Source organism: Propithecus coquereli, unplaced genomic scaffold (assembly GCF_000956105.1).
Source record: "Propithecus coquereli isolate 6110/MARCELLA unplaced genomic scaffold, Pcoq_1.0 Scaffold122, whole genome shotgun sequence".
NCBI lineage: Eukaryota > Metazoa > Chordata > Mammalia > Primates > Indriidae > Propithecus > Propithecus coquereli.
The window spans coordinates 6501466-6520709 of NW_012136303.1; the positions used below are offsets into that span (position 1 = coordinate 6501466).

General features: G+C 48.9%; 1 protein-coding gene across 1 annotated transcript in view; it reads left to right on the forward strand.

Annotated features, from left to right (window-relative positions):
- Positions 1-19244, forward strand: part of TGM3 (transglutaminase 3) — a 40653-nt gene that overhangs the window by 2030 nt on the left and 19379 nt on the right. Inside the window, exons 2-7 of the mRNA XM_012665813.1 lie at positions 11121-11294; positions 11593-11832; positions 12399-12517; positions 13790-13918; positions 16709-16886; positions 16995-17130. Coding sequence (XP_012521267.1) covers positions 11121-11294; positions 11593-11832; positions 12399-12517; positions 13790-13918; positions 16709-16886; positions 16995-17130 — 976 coding nt within the window. The remainder of the gene's footprint in view (positions 1-11120; positions 11295-11592; positions 11833-12398; positions 12518-13789; positions 13919-16708; positions 16887-16994; positions 17131-19244) is intronic.

A 19244-nucleotide genomic window follows, 5' to 3' on the forward strand; every position in this document is an offset into this window, starting at 1 on the left:
GTGGTCATGGATGATGACTTGGATTTGGTCTGGAGTGGTTTCATGTGGTGAGGAGTGTTCTGGGCAGAGGGAACAAGAAAACAAATGTGGGTGTGGGCAGGTGTGACCCAGAGGACTAACAGGGACACATATGTGTGGCTTAAGAGGTCTGTGTCCAGCTCTTAATTTCAGGTCCTTGTTGGACTCGGAGAGGTTCAGTGACTCTGCCTCTTGGTAGGGGGGCAGCCTGGGCTGTGGGTGGCAGTGAAGGCGGTGTGGGGGAGGAAAGCCCAGCAGTTTCTGCACGAAGCGGCGTGGCAGGGTGCAGATTGGGAATGCAGATCCCCAAAGCCGCTCAGAGGCTCAGGATTAGAGGCAGCGTCCTAAGGTACAAACCTCAACCCCAGACCTCTCCCTGCAAGAAACCAGAACCTCCGTTTTGGGGACTAGCAACTCTGTCCCACTGGGGCAGTGGGCTTTCTTGCCAACTGCTTTGCTGGGCAGAGCCCTGGCCTTGGCACCAGGGCTGGGCCTCATTTCCCAGTCCCCAGAGGGCCTGTAGCATTCTGGGCCTGTGGGTGGGCCACACAATAGTGCTCCTGGGACCTGGGACACCCGTGGCTCTTTCTCCCATGGAAGCAGTCAGGAATTCCTCCAGGGTGCCTGCCTCCTCCTTCTGTAGCTCTTCTAGGCTTCCTGAGCTCCCCTCACAAACTTGTTTCAGGCCCCTGGATATCAACCCCTCTGGGCTCTGAGTCTTGTGACCCCAGCCACTCCATGTTAGAAATGAGGACCAGCCGCCTGCTGTCCGCCCCAGTCCCACCGCCTTCTTTCACTTGGGACAGCAGCTGCTCCCCATGTGTCAGAGACAGACCTGCCTGCAGCTTCATCCCACCTGGAAAGCGGGCTGCCCATATTTCAACTTTTGTTACTGTAGGATTATATGCAGAGGTAGGATAGCAGGAGGGTTAACAGTGCAAGTCCAGAGGTGCTCTCTGGGTTAAATCTGTCGCTTACAAGCTGAGAGGTCTCGGGTAGGTTGCTTAACTTATGTGCCTCAGTTTCCTCATCTCTGAAATGGGGTTATTGTGGTATCCGCCTAAGAGGTGCTCAGCCAACATAGCTTATTATTACTTGGGAATAGCTTCCATGAGCCTGATTTCTCCTTGCCTTGGCCTCTGAAGAAAAACCCTATGAAGGAAGAATAAGAATAAGCCCGAGAGGAAGGAAGAAAGACAGAAGATGAGACCTTAGGGAACCCGGGGAAGAATGTTTTAAAAGAGGCAATGGCCAACCAGAGTGGATCCTGCAGAGTAGTCAAATAAATTAAGGTCTAAACATTGTCTGCTGGAGGGGACTTTTTGGTAGCTTGGGTGAAAACATTTTCAAAGAAGTGGTGTGGGCATGACATAGATAGAAAGAATTGAGGAAGAGGAGGTGATAAAATGGGGATAGCAGGGAAGGTCAGTTCTTTCAGGAAATTTGCAGGATGTGTATTTGAGGGACTGCTTTTTCTTTTTTCTAATGGGAGAAACTTAGACCTATATAAACGTTAATGGGGATGAGTGTAATGACGTGGTAAAGAGAGCAACGGAAAGAAGATACAGAAGAGAGAAGATGACTGGTGGGGTGCATCTCTTAGAAGGCAAGGAGGAGGGATTAACCTCAGAGGAAAAGAGAGGTGTCTAGTCCATTTTCATAGGAGAAAAGCAGCAAGGATGAATGTAGGTTTTATATTATGTCATTTAATCCCTTACAAAACTCTCTGGGAGTGGATATTGTTTCTCCTAATTTGCAGGTGATGCAATGAAGGTCCAGAAAAGTTAGGTCACTTGCCCACAGTCGCACAAGGGAACCAGCTCTGCCCCCAAGGTCAGTGTGTGCTTTGAGCCTCAACAGTAATTCTCGTTTACCTGCAATATTTTAAAAACTTCAGTTCTCCATAAGAAGGGCCCTAAAAATGACTGAAATTTAGGTGGGTTTTTGCTTTATGACTTAATAAGCCAGAATGCAAAGAGATTTTGCTACCAAATACAGTGCCATTTGGTACAGATCCGGCAAAAGAAGCTGCCCTTAATTAATGTCTGACCAGCTTAGTACCAACGGTCTGACTTTTCTTCCTGAGCAAGATTTTGGTAGAATAAAGAACCTTGATTTTGCTTCTGTGCACAGCTGAGATGCTCCCATACGAATATATTACCTAACTTTCTTACTTCTCCCAACAATCCCTCCATGGATATGATTTTGTCTGTATTACAAACAGGCTCAAAGAGGTCAAGAAACTTGCCCAGGCCACACAATAGATGTTGAAGCAAGAACTTGAACTCAAGCCTTTCTGACTCCAAAACTGTTGCTCTTTCAACAAAGCATTGCTTCATGTATTAATAGCTTGGGGATAGGAAGGGACCTGCTCATTGGAGGGTGAATTATGAGGTTTTGTAATATCCCTGGCATATAACTTTCCTCCCAGGATTTTGTCTTTCTCCTTTCAACTTCCTGAACTTAAACTTAGAAAGAGGTGTAGGACTAATGACAGTCAATATTTATATAGTGCCAACTCTATGCCATGCATTGTCCTAGGTGCTATAGAAAGAATAACTTAATCCTAGAGCAACCCAACGAAGTAGGTTCTATTATTACCTACATTTTACAGAGGATAAAACTGAGGCACAGAGAGGCTGAGTAACTTGCTCCAGGTCACACAGCCTATAATTACCAAAGTCAGAATTGGAACCCAGAAAGCCTGGCTTCTGACCTGAGTCTGGGCTCTTAAATGATTACGTTATTGCCTCTCAGGAAGAACAATTGGTCTTGGTGTCTGGTGAGAATAACTAGACTTGTTCTCAAATCTGATTTTCTGACTTTTCCCCGCATGTACTCAGTAGTTATTTGGCTAAAAGCATAGACTTCGGAGTCAGACCTGGGTATGAATCACAGCTCTACCACTTACAAAGTTGTGTGGCCTTGACGATTACTTAACTTCTCTACAGCTCAGTTTCATCATCTATAATGTGAGGACAATAAGAACACTCCACTCAAACAGTCACTGTGAGGATTAAAAGAGATAAAGCATGTTCAGAACGCCGGGTCCCCTAGCAATTGGGCAATAGATGTTACCTGTTCTTTTAAAATGTCCTAAAGACAATAACAGGCAAGTTCGGGGCAGGGGTCTGCTTGACTCCCGAGCCCCAGCACTTAAACCTCTGTGCAAACTGCCTCCAGCACCCTCACTGCAGGGCGAGGCAGCCCCGCCTGCAGACTGCCTTGATGTTATCAACAGACCTATCCATCTTCTGTCCACTCAAGTGTCTTCTCCCTCTTCCAAAATAGAAAACAAAACCCTGTGAGAGGAATTCATTTGCTCATCGTTTGGAGTCAGGTTCCCAGGGGCACCTCTCCATGCAGAGCCTCCCTGGCACAAGTCCACCCCAACCCCCTTCGCACATTCCCCAGGTCCCCAGTTCTCGTGCCTCGTGCTGCTCTTGTTCACCTCACATAACTTCCTGCGCTGCTTCCACCCTGCAGGGCGGTGCTCTGCGGATCTGGCAGCCGTCCTCCTCCCCAGGGCCCACAGGGCCCACATGCCGGGCTGGGTGTGTGCTGAAGTGAGGAAATTCCTTTCCCTATCGCTTACGACAAGGCCCCAGGGTCTTTGGTAGGAGCTGAGAGATGAGTTCAGGAGTCCCCTCTCTAAGCCCTATTTTCCTCATTTGTAAAAAGAGCACAGCGACTCCTCCCTGCCTTCTTCCCGGAGCTGCTGGGCGGCTCAGGCGAGATCATTAATGTGGAAGAGCTTTGATAAGTGTAAATGGTATTTGGACCTAAGGTAGTGAGTCTCAGTCCTGGCTGCACATTGAAGTCACCAGGACAGCTTTAGAAAAATACCAACGCTGTCCCTAACCCGGAGATTCTCATTTAATCGGTCTGGGATGGGGCTCAGACCAACATAACACTCCCCAGGTGATACTTCTGTACCGGGAGGGTTGAGAGCCTCTGGTCTCAGAGATTCTAAACTCTCTTTTTGGAAGGGAAGTGGGCAGAGGAGTCCTTCCTTCCTCTCTTCTCTGCCTGACCATAGGATATCCAGGTGGGAGTAGGTTGTGGGTGGCCCTTTCTCTCTGGCAGCTTCCGGGCACTGTGCCCAAGTCATTGCCTCACAACCAGCTTGGTTGGCTGCAGGGCGACAGCTTGGAGTCATATCTGGTCAGGCAAAATTGGCTTCCAGTCTGGGCTCTGCCTGAGTGTGTGATTTTGGGCAAGTGACTTCACCTGACCGGACTTCCCAATCCCTCATCTGTAAAATGGGTATAGCAACATCATAGGGTTTTTGTGACTATTAAAGGACACAATGCAGGTGAAATGCTTAGCATAGTGTCTGGCCCATAAGAGGTCCTCAATAGCAGCGTATAAAATGCTCAAACTCTACTCTTGTGTTGTTTTTGCCATTATATGTGGAATCCCAAGGCATTTGTTCCCTGCAATGTCTGGGGGCCCCAGTGCTAGCAATGAGTATATCTTGGATCCCAACAATAAACCTAAGAAGGAGGATGTTCGGGTCTCACTATCCCCTTTCTGCAGGCGATGAAAGTGTAATTCAGAGACGTTACCCCCCATCATGCCTGGGTGCCAAGAAATTGTGCCACCTGTGCCACACAGGGAATTGACAATGTCTGAAAATGCAGGGGCAGCCAAAGGGGACGGCACAGCCTAGAAAGAAAGGAGAGAGAGGTGGGAGCTGAGCAGGAAAGCACCTGTGTCCCTGGAGCCAGAGGTGGGGCCAGCCAGGAACTGCAGATGTTCCCTGTGTCCAGGGGCAGGAGTTGAGGGGTGGCGTTGGGAAGGACTCACAGCCCTTCAGCAACTAGCATCTGAGACCTGGCTTCCGGGCTAACATCTGCTTCTAAACGGCTCTGTGATTTCTGCCGATGACTTCCCCTTTCAGAGCCTCAATTTCCTGATCTGTAATGTGGGAATATTGGATTACATCACTGTTTTACAAGCTGCCAGTTGTCACCCATTAGCAGGTTGTGAAATCCATTTAGTGGATTGTGATCAGCAATTAAAACAAAAAGAAGCAGAAGAGAAAATATCAGAGTACACTATACATAGTAATCGTCAGTATGGCTTTGTGAAACTTTATGTCAGTTAAAGATCTACATATGTAAACGCTATATAAAATAGATTTCGTAATGTGTTCTCCATCAAAAAAGCTCAAAAGCTACCCAGCTAGATGACTTTTAGTATTTCTATCAGCCCTAATTAACTCTAGACGCCTGTAAGATAAAAATGCATCTTTGTCTAGAGAAGAGCTGTGGGGAGTAGAGTGTGGACCAGGGGTTGGGGGAGTACCAGCCATGCCATGTTGAGCCACCTGCCAACTCCCCTATGATGTGGTCCTCCCAGGGATAGGAGGTGAGAGCCACAGTCTCACACCCAACAACCGAGTCATTCTCACCTGTCTGCTGCAGGTGCTTTGATCACAGAGCAAGGATTGAGACAGCTGACTGGCAACTTCCCTCTCATAGTCTGGAGTCTTCTCTGTGCTTTTCCTGTGATCCCTGCCAAAGGGGGACCACAGAATAAGTGGACAGGGGTTAACAGGTGTACATGATTAGGTTTGGCTGTGATTGACAATGAACCCCCAAAAACAATGGCTTAGAAAAACGAACAAGACCGAAGTTTATTTCTTCCTTACGCAAGAGGTCTGGATGAGGCAGTTCTGGGAACGGAAGGCAATTTTCAGGGTCCAGCTCTGTCCAGTCCCCCACTCTGCCATCCCTAGGGCATGGCCCTGCCGGTCTGAGACGGCCAGCAGAGCTTTCTCCAGGTCATACCCACACTGCAGACAGCAGGATGGGTGAAGAGGGAGGAAAGTAGGCAAAGGGCCTTTGCCAACTATTCTTAAAATGAATTTTCCCCAAAAGAAGTGAAAACAGTATTCAAACACTTACTTGCTTATGAATGTTCGTAGCAGCACTATTCATAATAGGGCCTTAGGAGCTGCAGGTGAGGGAAAGGCAGAGACAAAAGGTAGAAACAACCCCAGTGTCCATCAGCTGATGAGCACATAACAAAACATGGTATATCCAGATAGTGGAATAGTATTCAGCCATGAAAAAGAATGAACTGCTGATACATCCCCCACAGGAATGAGCCTTGAAAACATTATGCTGAGTGGTAGAAGTCAGACCCAAAGGCCACCTATTGTGTGATCCCATTCATACAAAATGTCTAGAAGAGGCAACTCCACGGAGACAGAAAGTAGGGTGGTTGTCAGAGAATGGGGAAGGACTGCTAATGTTTGGGGGTTTCTTTTGGGGGTGATGAGAAAGTTCTGGGACTAGACAGTGGTGACGGTTGCACAACATTGGGAGTATACTAAATGTCACTGAATTGTACAGTGTAAAATGGTTAAAATGGTGATTTTTTATGTTGTGTGAATATTACCTTAATTTCAAAAAAGAGAGCAATTTCCTGAAAGTAATATGCATTAACAGATAACTTCTGCCTACAAGTCATTGGCCAGAACTTCTTCACGTAACCATCCGGCTGCAGGAGCCTGGGAAAGTGATGTGTGTTAATATGGGGATGTCATGACCAGGAAAGAAGAGCGTGAACACGCGGATGGACATTTACTTAGCAGCCAGCCACGTTGGCATCGTTGGTGGCACTGACAGTGTCAGAAAAAAACATCTGAGAAATTGCCCCAGGTGTAACACTGGAGTTAAGCAGTGACTCAGGGAGGTGGCAGGGAGTTGTGAGATGAGCACTGGAGTGAGAGTCCAGAGGCGTCCCACTGTGGGTGTATCACCTCTCCGGGGCTCCGTCTGCTCATATCTGGAGTGAGGGTTAGGAGCATGTGATTTGTCTCTAAGGTTTCTTCTCGCTCTGATGTTTTTGAAGTGCATAAATGGATGAGTCAATTGTAGGAATAGTGCCAGTGGCCCTTCCCCTCCTCCCTTCACGAGGGCTGGTGAGAAAATGGCCCCGAGGCTCATAAATATACATGAAGCTGTAAACGGAACCGGAACCGACGGGTGCCTTCTTCCCTCCCTGCACACCCTGACAGAGTGGGCTGTGACCGGGGCCATGTCAAGGGCAGGGGGTTGAGGGAGCAAAGTGCACCAGCTAATCCACAGGTGGGTTCACCAGATCCTTGATTTGGGGACTGGCAGAGCCAATCCTAGACTTTAGGGGTACGGCAGTGACTGAGGGAGGCAGCAGGTGGAAGGAGAAAGGTTTTGAAACCACATCAGAAGCTTTATGGGCATGCACTCACCCTGCATTTGGGGGTGCAAAGGCAGGCCACCCCCTTTTATCCACCTCCCCTGAGATCTCCCTTTTAGGAGGCACCTCCTGTGCCCTCCAGGGGCTTACTGTCTGCTCTCTGCCAGGGGGCAGGGTTGCATCAGGAGGGCCTCTCACGCTCTAGGATACCTTCTGGACTCACGTTCCTGCATGGAACCTCCTTCCAGGGGGAGTCCTGGGGACCACGGTGACAGGGTAGCATCAGCAAGGCCTGGTGAAAAGGACTCACTATTTTTTCTTCCAGTCTGCTCTCAATACTAGAGCCACAAATATGTGGGATTTGTCCCACTCCAAGCAATTCTGCAATTCTCGGTGGACACTCACTGGGTGTCCTACAAGTTTCAACTCAATTCTGACACTAACTGTTCAAAGTTAGCACACACACCCCAGTCCCGCAAAACGGCCCCCAACTTCAGACAGCAATCACACATCCAGATTGTTACCTGTGCTTCTGACCAACCCGATATAAATCGGGGGTTCCCACCACCCCCTCCTCAGGTTTGAAGTTTTGCTACAGCAGCTCACAGAACTCAGGAAAACAGATTACTCATTGATTATAAAAGGATACAACTCAGGAGCAGCCGGATGGAAGAGAAGCATGTGACAAGACATGGGGGAGGGGCGCAGAGCCCCCATGCCCTCCCCTTGTGCGCCACCCTCCCAGCTCTTCAAACCCATCCTTTTGGGTTTTTATGGAGGCTTCAGGACACAGGCGAGAATGACTGATCAGCAGTCATTGGTAGTTAAGTTAGTCTCCAGTCCAGAGTGGGGAGGGGCAAGGGTCTGAAAGTTCCAAACCCCTAATCCTGTGGTTGGTTCCCCTGGCAACCACATCCAGAGGTGATCCAGGAGCCCCCAGTACCAGTCATCTCATTAGCATACAAACAGACACTCATCATTTTGAAGATTCCAAGGGCTTTAGGAGCTGCAGGTGAGGGAAAGGCAGAGACAAAATATATACGGCTTATTATGTCACACCTGGCTTCAGAATCCCGGCTCTGCCAATGACTGGGTATATGAACTCAGACAAGGTACTTCGTCTCTCTGAGCCTCAGTTTCCTGTTGAATGAATGCATTGATGACATACATAAGGTGTTCTGTATACTGTCCATAGCGGTTGACATAAGGCAGGCTGATGACAAATGTGAGTCCCCCTCTTCCTCCCCCCAGCTCAGAGCAGCCTTGCATATCCCGCAACCACCTTAATGGGGAGCAGGGCTCCTTGACACTGCTGGGCTCACGCTTGGGGCCAGGAGAGGCAGCGATGGTGAGTGTGGGCTCTGGAGCCTGCAGTCCTCCACTCGGGAGTGTGGTGACCGTGACCAAGCGCCAGCATCATGGGGTTAACAGACTAGAGCATGCAAACCCTTTGCGTGCCGACTGGCACACAGATGCCAGTGGACTTTAGCTACTGATGTGATCATCACCACCATCCGACAGGGGGCATGGAAAGTGCTCCTCTTCTCCTTTCTGCAGGTGTCCCTGGTGGGAAGGGCAGTGTCTCTACAGCCTAGGCACCCTGGAGCTCGGTCTTGTCTTTGTCATTCTCCCTAGGGACAAGCTATTGGTCTCTGGGGTGGACGGGAGACACCTGTACTATTGGCACAGCCACAGCACTCAGTGGTGGAGCACAGAGGTGTATGGGCCTGTTGCGGGGAGGCAGGTGCCAGCTAGAGATGCCGAATCCCACGTCTCTCCTTACCCCTGTGCTGGGCAGAGGGCCATCTGGGGGCACTCTTTCTGCTCATAAAGAGCTCATGGTCTAGAATAGTGAGCCTCACCTGGAGGACACGTATCGTTCAGGGGATGTGTGTGGGGTGGGGTGGAGAATCTCTGGGGAGGCTCATGTGTTCCATGGAGCCCTGATTATTTTTCCTGCAAAGAGAGAATAAAACTCTACTGAATCACAACTGGCTGGGATGCCCAGAAGGTAGTGGACAAGGCTGGCAGGAGGCAGGAGTCAAAAAGCTGGGGCCATAGAGTGAGCTGGCATCTAGCAACCGAGCCGTACACAGCCATCAGGGCTCAATACTGCCCAAGTGTCTGAGATTCGGGCTGTCTCCACTGGGTGTTTATGCACAGGAACACTCTCTGTCCCTCTCTCCCTCTGTCCATCCCTCCCCTTCTCTTCCTTCCAGTCAATAGATTCTTGCTGATTGCATGAATGTTTTCGTTTTCCTGAATTTGTACAAAAACATGTTAATTTTACTCTTTCAGTAAATATTTGGCAAATGAATGAATGAGTGGATGTATGAATGAGTAGATTTTTGGTATCCTGAGCTGGTGGCAAGCTCACCTCCTGATCCCCTCTCTCCAGTCACAGGTTTGGCTCACCACGCAGAGAGCCTGTGTTTTACCCAAGACAGCACCTCTGGTGACCCTCTGCCCAGTCTCCAGCACTGCTTGGGTGGAAGTCCCCTCCCCAGTCCTGCCCTGGGCCCCACTCACTCCTGTGTTACCTTTCTGTGTTCTTGTGCCAAATAACATACCTCACTCTCCTGTGGCCCCGGCCCCTCTCTTCCCACTGTCTAAACTGCAGACAAAATTCTCTCCTTTCAAGGCCCAGCATTGTCAATGAAGGTTTTTCTGATCTCTAAAACTGAAAGAGTTTCAGAGTCCCCTTTCCTGATGGACTAGATTTTGAGCTGTAGTCATGAAGGTCATCTCCTGACATTGGTCTTTCTTTCTTTGTTCATTTATTCCTTCCTTCCTTCATTTTTCTAATTATCCTAATACACTCGTGCAGCGTGCCACGCATCAGAATAGAAAGATCAAGAAGGCAAGTTCTGATGAAGAGAGACAGACATGGATAAAAAAGAGTCGTGTCTGGCACTGGGATGTTCCGTCACACTCTCGTCATAGTTGAGACCGTTTGGTCTGCAGAGGAACGGGCAATACAAACTCCCAAACAAAACTCGGAGGAAGAAGATTTCCCGAAAGGTTTATATGGGCATTCCTCATACATGGTGGCATCTCTCATAAACCCTTCCCAGTTTAACTTCCGTCACCTCCACCATCATGGGAGAAGCAGTTGCGGAGGGTGGATTTTTGAGACAGTTGTCTTTAAGGTCTGATCCAGTGATTTCATGGCCTTCAACCAGCTCCTACATACAGCTCTTGTCAGTGAGGATTTGCAAGTCCCCTCTGGGCCAGGGATTTCGTAATCTCTGGGCCTAGAAATGCTGCTCAGAGTCACAGCTATCCTGCCCAGCACCAGCGGCCCAGGCCAATGCCAAGGTGCTGCAAACACGGAGGAGGTAAAGGACACAAAGTAAGCGTTTGCTGGATGCTGGAAAGCTGAAAGGCTCTTGGTGCCTGGGGAGCCCCAAGGGGACAAGAAAACAAGCCAAACTAGGCTACTGGGGCTAGAAGTGTCCTCCTCCCCCTGACTTCTGTTGGAGCCACCATCCACAAGGCAATGAGAGACGCTACCCGTGGACAACATAGGTGCCATGGTGATACCCTTCTCCTGGCTGGCTGGGTGAAGCTTCGCTGAGCATTTGGCCTGTTCCTTAAAGGCTGAGTGTCATTCACCAGGTGGAGGGGGAAGGACACTCTTGGCAGTGGGGACAGCATGGGGAAGGGTTCAGCTGTCTGTGACTCACATCACGTGAGCTGGCGCATCTGAGTCTGAAAGACTGAATGGGGACAGGTTGTGACATCCTCGCTTTGCCGGGATCAGGGTCTTTGGATTTTAATGCGACTCTTCCTAGAAGTTTGTCTCTGCCCTGACCGGCCTCACCCCAAAGCTGCCCCCTCTGGTAACTCACACCCTTTCCCCACCCACCATTCCTTGCCTCCCAGGACTTCAGGTTCTCCTTTCTGTCTCACAGGTTTAGAACTCCAGAATATCAACTGGCAGGTAAGGTCCAACCGGCAGGCACATCACACAGACCAGTTCTCCAGCCAGGAGCTCATCGTGCGGAGAGGCCAGCCCTTCGAGATCGTACTGACCATGAGCAGAAGTCTCAGCTCTAGAGACAGGCTGGAGTTCACGGTCTCCACAGGTACCTGCTCAACGCCCCCAACCCCCAGCACACACGTAGGCCTGAGCAGGCCTCGGGGCTGTGCATTCAGGGGGTGATGGTGACCCATCTTGGGATCACGGGTCTGTCATTGACTCGGTGTGACCTTGGGCAAGCTGCTGCCCGTCTCTGAGCCCGAGACTTAGTCTTCATGGTCACTCCTAATTACTTCCAGTGCTACAATGTGATGGTTCATTGGATGATGTCCCCAGGTGGGGGGAGGGTTGCTGGAACCTGATCTCTCCCCACAGTGTGACCTTCACCCTGTCTTCCTTGCCAGGGCCGCAACCCTCAGAGTCGGCCATGACGAAGGCCGTGTTTCCACTGTCCAATGGGAGCAGTGGCGGCTGGAGCGCAGTGCTCAAGGACAGCAACAGCAGTAACCTGGCCATCACCATCTCCAGTCCTGCCAGCGCACCCATCGGACACTACACACTGAGCGTCCAGATCGCCTCCCAGGCCGGCATCGCCTCTGTGAAACTGGGGGAGTTCGTTCTGCTCTTTAATCCCTGGGTGAACGGTAGGTGTCTGACCACCCACACTCCCAACCCGGACCCAAGCAACGACCCAGGAAAGGAGGTGGGGGGATGATCTTCCCAGGCCCGGCTTTGATTAGGGAAAGTGTGTGGATTGCGGAAAGAGCACAGAAGCTAGAAATCAGAAGCTCTGCCACTTAACCAACTGTCTGAGCCTGGGCAGCCACTCTGTCCCTCTGAGCCTCAAATTCCTCTCCATTAAATGGACATCCTGCTGTTTCCTCTGCAACCATTGTGGAGATCACGTGGCGCTTTTACAAACTGCACAGACGGTTAATGATAAGGGACAATGCCTACAGTACAATTCTGCGGCATGGACACAGCTCCCCCCAGGAGGAACAGGTGTCTCACTCAGCCCTGGGGTCTCATTTTCTGACCCTTGGGTCATCCCAGCTTCTCTTTCTAGCTCACAGTCCCCACAGTTAGAGCTGGAAGCATTCCAGCCCACGGTGCGGGAAGGGCTCAAGGTGGCACTTGCTCCAACCCCAGCCCAGTCCCGGTATCCTCTGTAGGATTCTAGTCTCTGGTGTCTGCTTTTTGTGTCAAACAGTGGATAGTGTCTTTATAAGTAACCATGCTGAGAGACAAGAGTATGTCCAGGAAGACGCCGGCATCATCTATGTGGGAAGCACAAATCGAATTAACATGATTGGCTGGAACTTCGGACAGGTAAAAGGGTCACGAGGAGGCTGAGAGTAATGTCCCTATTGCCCCAAAAGCTCTAAAAGTTTCCACTTCTGTTTACCTGCCCTTCATTCATTCATTCATTCAGAAGACATTTATTGAACACCTACTATGTGCCAGGCCCTGGGCAGTAAGACACACACGCACACAACTCAATGCTATGAAGTATTAAGTATTATGGTGCCATGATACATCAATAAGCATAAGGCCCATTAGAGACATCGGAGATAGTCATGTAGCTTCTGTTTCTCGTCCCGTGTGAAAATGTGATGATGCTTCCTTGGTGTGAACACTCGGCCTTTCAAATCCATAACCTCTTGGTCATTTATTACTGCGATTCTCATCTGGGTCCACAGAGATGTCCAGTTTGCTCAGCTCAGCACAATGATCTCCACCTTTTCTTCTACCCAGCAGACAAAGACGTTAGAATGGAGTTCCTCGGGCATGCCGGGCCCATTACAGACCCCTGGTTCTGTAGTCAACTGAGCAAATCTGCTATCACTTTTATATGTTGGGTTTCTATGTCAAATTTTATTGGAAGGAATTTTTTTTAAAAAAAGGGTAAGGGCATAGAGGGCTCCAAGGAGTGGAAGAGAGGCTATCTTTGATGGCTTAGTCTGGGAAGGACAATCTTAGGAAGAAGCCTTTGATCAGGGATGGCAGGAGGCCAGAGACCCAGGCAGAGGTCTCGGGAAAGAGCTTTCCAGGCAGAAGGAAAAGCAAGTGCAAAGCCCCAACGCAAGAGGAGCTTGGCCTTCTCAGTTTGAGAAGCAATGACTTAAATCTTATTTGTGAAAATAGCTTCGAATAGATATTTTTAGCAAGAGAGGTCATCTTTATAACTAGTTCCCCAGGAGTCTAAATAATATGCCCAAGATCATAGTCAGAGCTTGAAGGAAACTTTGACATGAGCTTGGCCTGATGCCCCATTATACAGATGGAGAAATCAAGGCCAGACAAGCTAAGCCACTTGACCTCGAGTCTGGGGCAGCGAGGGGGTCAGCTAGACCAGGCTCCCTCAGGCTCACTTCGGGAGAGTCGTACAGGCTCTGACAGGTAGCAAGAACTCCAGATGGGTTTGCGAGGTTAAAGGCTGGGTGTGGTAGGTGTCCTAAATACTCTCAGCTCTGGAGGCCATGGAGTGAAAGGACCTAATAGTTCCTGTGGTTCTCACCAGAGTGGCGGTTCCCATGCCCTTTATCAGCCCACACTACTTGTCATTTCTTTGATTGTAACATATGGTCCCATTTTGAACAGTATGAAGAAGACATTCTGAGCATTTGCCTCTCAATCTTGGATAAAAGTCTGAATTTCCGCCGTGACCCTGCTACTGATGTGGCCCGCAGAAATGACCCCAGATATGTTGGCCGGGTGCTGAGTGCCATGGTGAGTAACAGGAAAGCAATGATAACTAGTTTGTTACCATAGACTGAACCAACTACGGGTTCAGCAGGCACACTCTTGACATATGTCGTCTCACTGAAGCCTCATTAAATGCAGTTGGTGGCTAGAACCATCTGCATGTTGCCGGCTAGAGCCTCCTCTAAGTGAAAGGGCTCGGCTGATACACACGGGGAGTGTGTGGCAGAGGCAGCACTGGACCAGGTCTGGCTGGCTCCAAAGCCCTTTCTCAGAGAAGGGACCTTGGCTTTTGGGTGCACACCAGGGATGGGAGGATGCAAAGCTAGGCCTCTGCTCCATCGCGGGGCCTCCTGGGAAAGGAAGCAAGGTGCCTAATGAGCCGGAAGTGGTACCCTCCTTTGCTTTAATCCTTCTCCTCCACAGCCCAGAGTGTGCGAATGTCAGATTGGAGGGCAGCTGGCTGCCCCGCCGGTGATGTAGGTGGGGAAACAGGGTCCAGGATCAGCTTGCTCAAGGTACACAGCCTGTGGGTCCTGCCCGAGCAAGGCCTCGGGCTGCCTGCCCTGGGCCTCTTTCCACCCTCACCGTCCCTCCACGTGAAAGACTTGTCCCCTTACAGTACACACACACACACACACACACACACACACACACACACAGGCAAGCTAGATCCCTGAGGAGGAATATCTGCACTCTACAAAGAGAATGCCTCCATCCAAAAGCATGCAAACATGAGATCCACCTGCTTGAAAGTTACAAGTTAAAAAGCTAACAGTCAAAGCGAGTTCTTCTACTTTAACCCTCTTAAACTAATGACCTAGAAATGTCTTAACCTTTGGGGGTTTTGTTGTTGTTGTTGTTCATGGTCTAGACATTTCTTGGTCTCTTTGCTTTTGAGTTGGATAGTGCCCATGATAATGAGTTAGTTAGTTGGTTAGACATTTGAACAACTTTTCAGCTGTAGGATAAATGTCTGGGGTTAATTAGGGAGAGCTTTTTCAAAGAGCTGAGTCTTAAACTGAGCCTCAGAAGAGAGGAGCTGGGCAGGTCCAGAGAACTTGGGGCCCTGAGGAGATGGGCGAGGACCAAAGCAGCCCAAGAAGGGGGCTGCTTTGGTCCCGAATCTCATGGGCTTGGAGCTGAACTTCGAAACCAAATGGCCTGGAAGAGGTGGAATTAAAGCCAAGGCAGAAGTCAAGTGAAGCCAGAGGTCAGGGCCACTTAGCAAGGTGAGCCTCCTTGGCCCAGGAGAGAGAGTGGGTGAGGCCAGCCGGCTCCTGCAGCTGCTGACTCACTCCCACCCCGGGGCCCAATCACTTTATCTTGGAGCCAATTTCCTCAGCTGCACCTCCCCAGTGCTCCCTCCAGACCTCCCAGTTGGGCTGGGCCACAAGCTAATTATGGCCTCTGCAGGGCTTTGAACTGCTCAGCTTTCAGCCAGAGATGACCTGCTGATTACCACTGTGGTGGCTGGAGCATGGTGACTCAGGAGACAGGAGAGGCCGCACAACCTCCCAGCTTGGAGGAGGCCCTGTCTTGCCGGATCCTGTGGTGACAACAGAGGCCCTCCCGGAAGAAGTGCAGAACTCCGGACTCGTCCTGTCCTGGGCAAGGATCTTTCTGTTTCCAGACTGTCCATTCCCATAGGCCTTGCCATTTATGCACGCTCCAAAGAGAGGGAGTGGGACTCACAGGCTCACAGGCTGGGGGCGCCCAGGGAGATCCCGGTTCAGCCTCTCATTGCACAGCTGGGAGAGACGACACATTTTCACAAGCTCTGAAACTTGGCTGCTGGAAGACACCTCAGAGCGCCTGTGTTCTAACTTTCCCTGTGTTAGAAGGTGAAGAACTAAGGCCCAGAGAGGTGGCTTGACTTGCACGATCACCAAGCTGTCAAGTGACGAGGTGGGGCTTGTAGCCTCAGTTTCTCCTTCTCTCTTTCTCTTTTAACTTTTTATCATGGAAAAGTTCATATCTACACAAAAGTAGGGAGAAAAGTATGATGATCTCCTATGTGCCCATTACCAGCTTCAGCAATGACTCTGACCCCATCCTGCCCTGATTATTTGATAGATCCAAGACATCACATCATTTAGTATCATTTCACCTGGAAATGTCTCAGTGCATGTCTCTAAAAGGCAAGGGAACTTGTGTCTCTTGATTCCTCGTCCAGCACTCTTTTCAGGCTACACCACGGTTGTGTTACTTATACGAGGACCGGGCCTTACGCTGAATGAATGAATGAATGAACAGACAAATGACTGAAGGAATGAAAGAAAAACAATATTCCATCTTTATTGTTTCCAAGAAGATAGTTGCTTAAGTTCTAAAGTGATCTTTTTAGAAGACCAGTAGACCAAAAAAGAGTTTCAAACCATGGACTCCAAGCAGACAGAGGGGTCTGTGAGTTCTTTCTTGCGAGCAGCGGTCTGCAAGCTGGGTCTCTGAGCCTGCCTGAGTCTCGGGGCCAGCCAGATGACAAGCTGTGTCATCTGTTTCCCATGGCAACCAGCCGCATAGGATTAACGTATGGATTGAGGGCAATCCAACATGGCCTGTTTGGCAAGGCACCTGTAAATTCATAAACCACTCAATGCCCCTAAGGGATAATTATGCCAATTATCATCCCCAAGTCACCTAGAAAGACAAAGAAAAGTTCACTCCATGGTCCCTGGCTTCCTTCCTCATCTCCCCACCTTGCCCTCTGAATTCTGCATGTCACTTTCTGTAGGAGCATGGTGCTAATTCATGTGTGTGTGGGGTGTGTGTGTGTGTGTGTGTGTGTGTGTTTGTGTATGTGGGCTTTCTGCCTAGGTCAATAGCAATGATGACAATGGTGTGCTTGCTGGAAATTGGAGCGGCGATTACACGGGTGGCCGGGACCCGAGGAACTGGAACGGCAGCGTGGAGATCCTCAAGGAGTGGAAAAAATCTGGCTTTAGGCCTGTCCGATATGGCCAGTGCTGGGTCTTTGCTGGGACCCTCAACACAGGTACCTGGGGTGTGGATGCGCCTTCGCTGGGTCGGTGGGCAGCACTGGGGTACACCACGGTAGCGTCTCCACCACAACTGGAGTCCCCATGCCCGCCTTGGCTTGCAGTGCTGCGGTCTTTGGGGATTCCTTCCCGCGTGATCACCAACTTCAGCTCAGCTCATGACACGGACCGAAACCTCAGCGTGGATGTATACTACGACCCCATGGGAAACCCCCTGGACAAAGGCAGTGATAGCGTATGGTAAGTACCTGACCTTGTCCCCGAACCCCGAGCACCACGTCTGAGCAGCTTCTTGCTCTCACCATTGCCCTGGGACCCAGCTCCAACCAGGAGTTGCAAGGCAAGTAACATGTCAGTACATGGTTTAGAATGGAAATGCTGACGATGCTAATTACACACCTAGCAGGACCCAAGACACCTCTTTTCGGTGCCCTGCAAAGTCTGACGGTCTGTTCTATCTTGCTGCCACTTGATGAAGGGTCTGAGACCACTGAAAGACACAGGTCCTGAGCTCTGTGAAACCACCCTGAATTTATAGAATCCCTTGGACTCTGTACTGCTTTACAAGATAAAACTTGAAATTATTGATTTTCCAGTAAGAAATATAAATTTATTTCATTTCAGGCAAACCATATGACTTATGGACTTTCTTAAAGAGAGAAAGAAAAGCAACACATTTTTTTCTTAAAATATAGATAATTATTAAGGTATCTTAGCTGACAAATGAAAAGTTAGAAGTTTATTTAGATTCCAGATGAAAATAAGAAGTTTTATATGTATTTGGGCATTTATATTTCTAACCATAAATATGCCATGTGTGCATATTATTATGTATGTATACATATATGTGATTTAATAATAGATGCCAACTGGAAATAGGTTCTATAAAACTTATAGACATATAACTACATAAAACAGTATATTTACACATGAAAATAGATATTGATATAACTATTTAAGGTTATACCACATGCCAAGTTATTACCAGATAACAATTGAAAATAATGTCTATATCTGTACATACGCATAGATACCTATGGGTCTCTACATATTAAGTACCATGCACATTTGTCATTAATCTATTGCTTTAATCCATTTCAAAGGCTACACACAAACACACACACACACACACACACACACACACACATAATTGCTCACATGTGTATATATGCCTAGATAACCTTGTAGCAGATGCCATCTTGTTTTCAGACGTTCAAATTGGAGATAATCTATTTAAAATATATTTATTACTTATTATTCCCAAAATAAGTAGACCCGCCTTTTCTGAAATGTGCTTAATGTAACTAATGGAATAGAGTGAAAGGAAAATAGAAACTAATGGGAAAAGCTGCTAAAATAAATAAATAACTCCATGCCGGCCGGGCGCGGTGGCTCACACCTGTAATCCTAGCACTCTGGGAGGCCGAGGCGGGCGGATTGTTTGAGCTCAGGAGTTCGAGACCAGCCTGAGAAACAGCGAGACCCCGTCTCTACTAAAAATAGAAAGAAATTAATCAGACAACTAAAAATATATAGAAAAAATTAGCCAGGCATGGTGGCGCATGCCTGTAGTCCCAGCTACTCGGGAGGCTGAGGCAGGAGGATCGCTTGAGCCCAGGAGTTTGAGGTTGCTGTGAGCTAGGCTGACGCCACGGCACTCACTCTAGCCCGGGCAACACAGTGAGACTCTGTCTCAAAAAAAAAAAAAAATATATACAACTCCATGCCAACAACTAAACTAAATAATGAAAGCATCCCCTCTGAGCTGATTGCAGTGGCTCATGCTTATAGTCCCAGCTACTTGGGATGACGAAGTAGGAGGATACCTTGAAGCCAGAAGTTTGAGACCAGCCTGAGCAACATAACAAGACCTCATGTCTGAAAGAAAAAAAAAGCATATCCTCTCTTTACAGGAGAGCGAGGCTTATGTAATTCACCATGGGTCACATGGATTCCTGGGTTTTCTTGGGGGAGAGAAAGCTTATTTTAGAATTTCCTTTCTTGATCTGCACACAACTTTCTCTCTAATGACATTGCTACTTGTGGCAAGGTTTTGTTTTTTAGTTTCTCATAAATGAATGTCTTTTCTTTTCCCTGGCTTTTTCTTCTGTCACTGTGGCTGAAATCCTACCGCAGTCAGTTCCGATTGTCGGGGTAATGCCATTCCTAGCCTTAGTTTCCTCTGCAAAAGGAGATGATTGGTCTAACAGGATAACTGATCTTTGGCGGGTCCCCTTAGGTATAACCCTCCTGTGATTATCCTGCACCCTAGGAACTGCAGGGAGATGGGAAAGCTTAAGACTCAGTCCCTCTACTAAAAGGATTTATTGCGCTGTTAAGGGACAGAGTGCAGG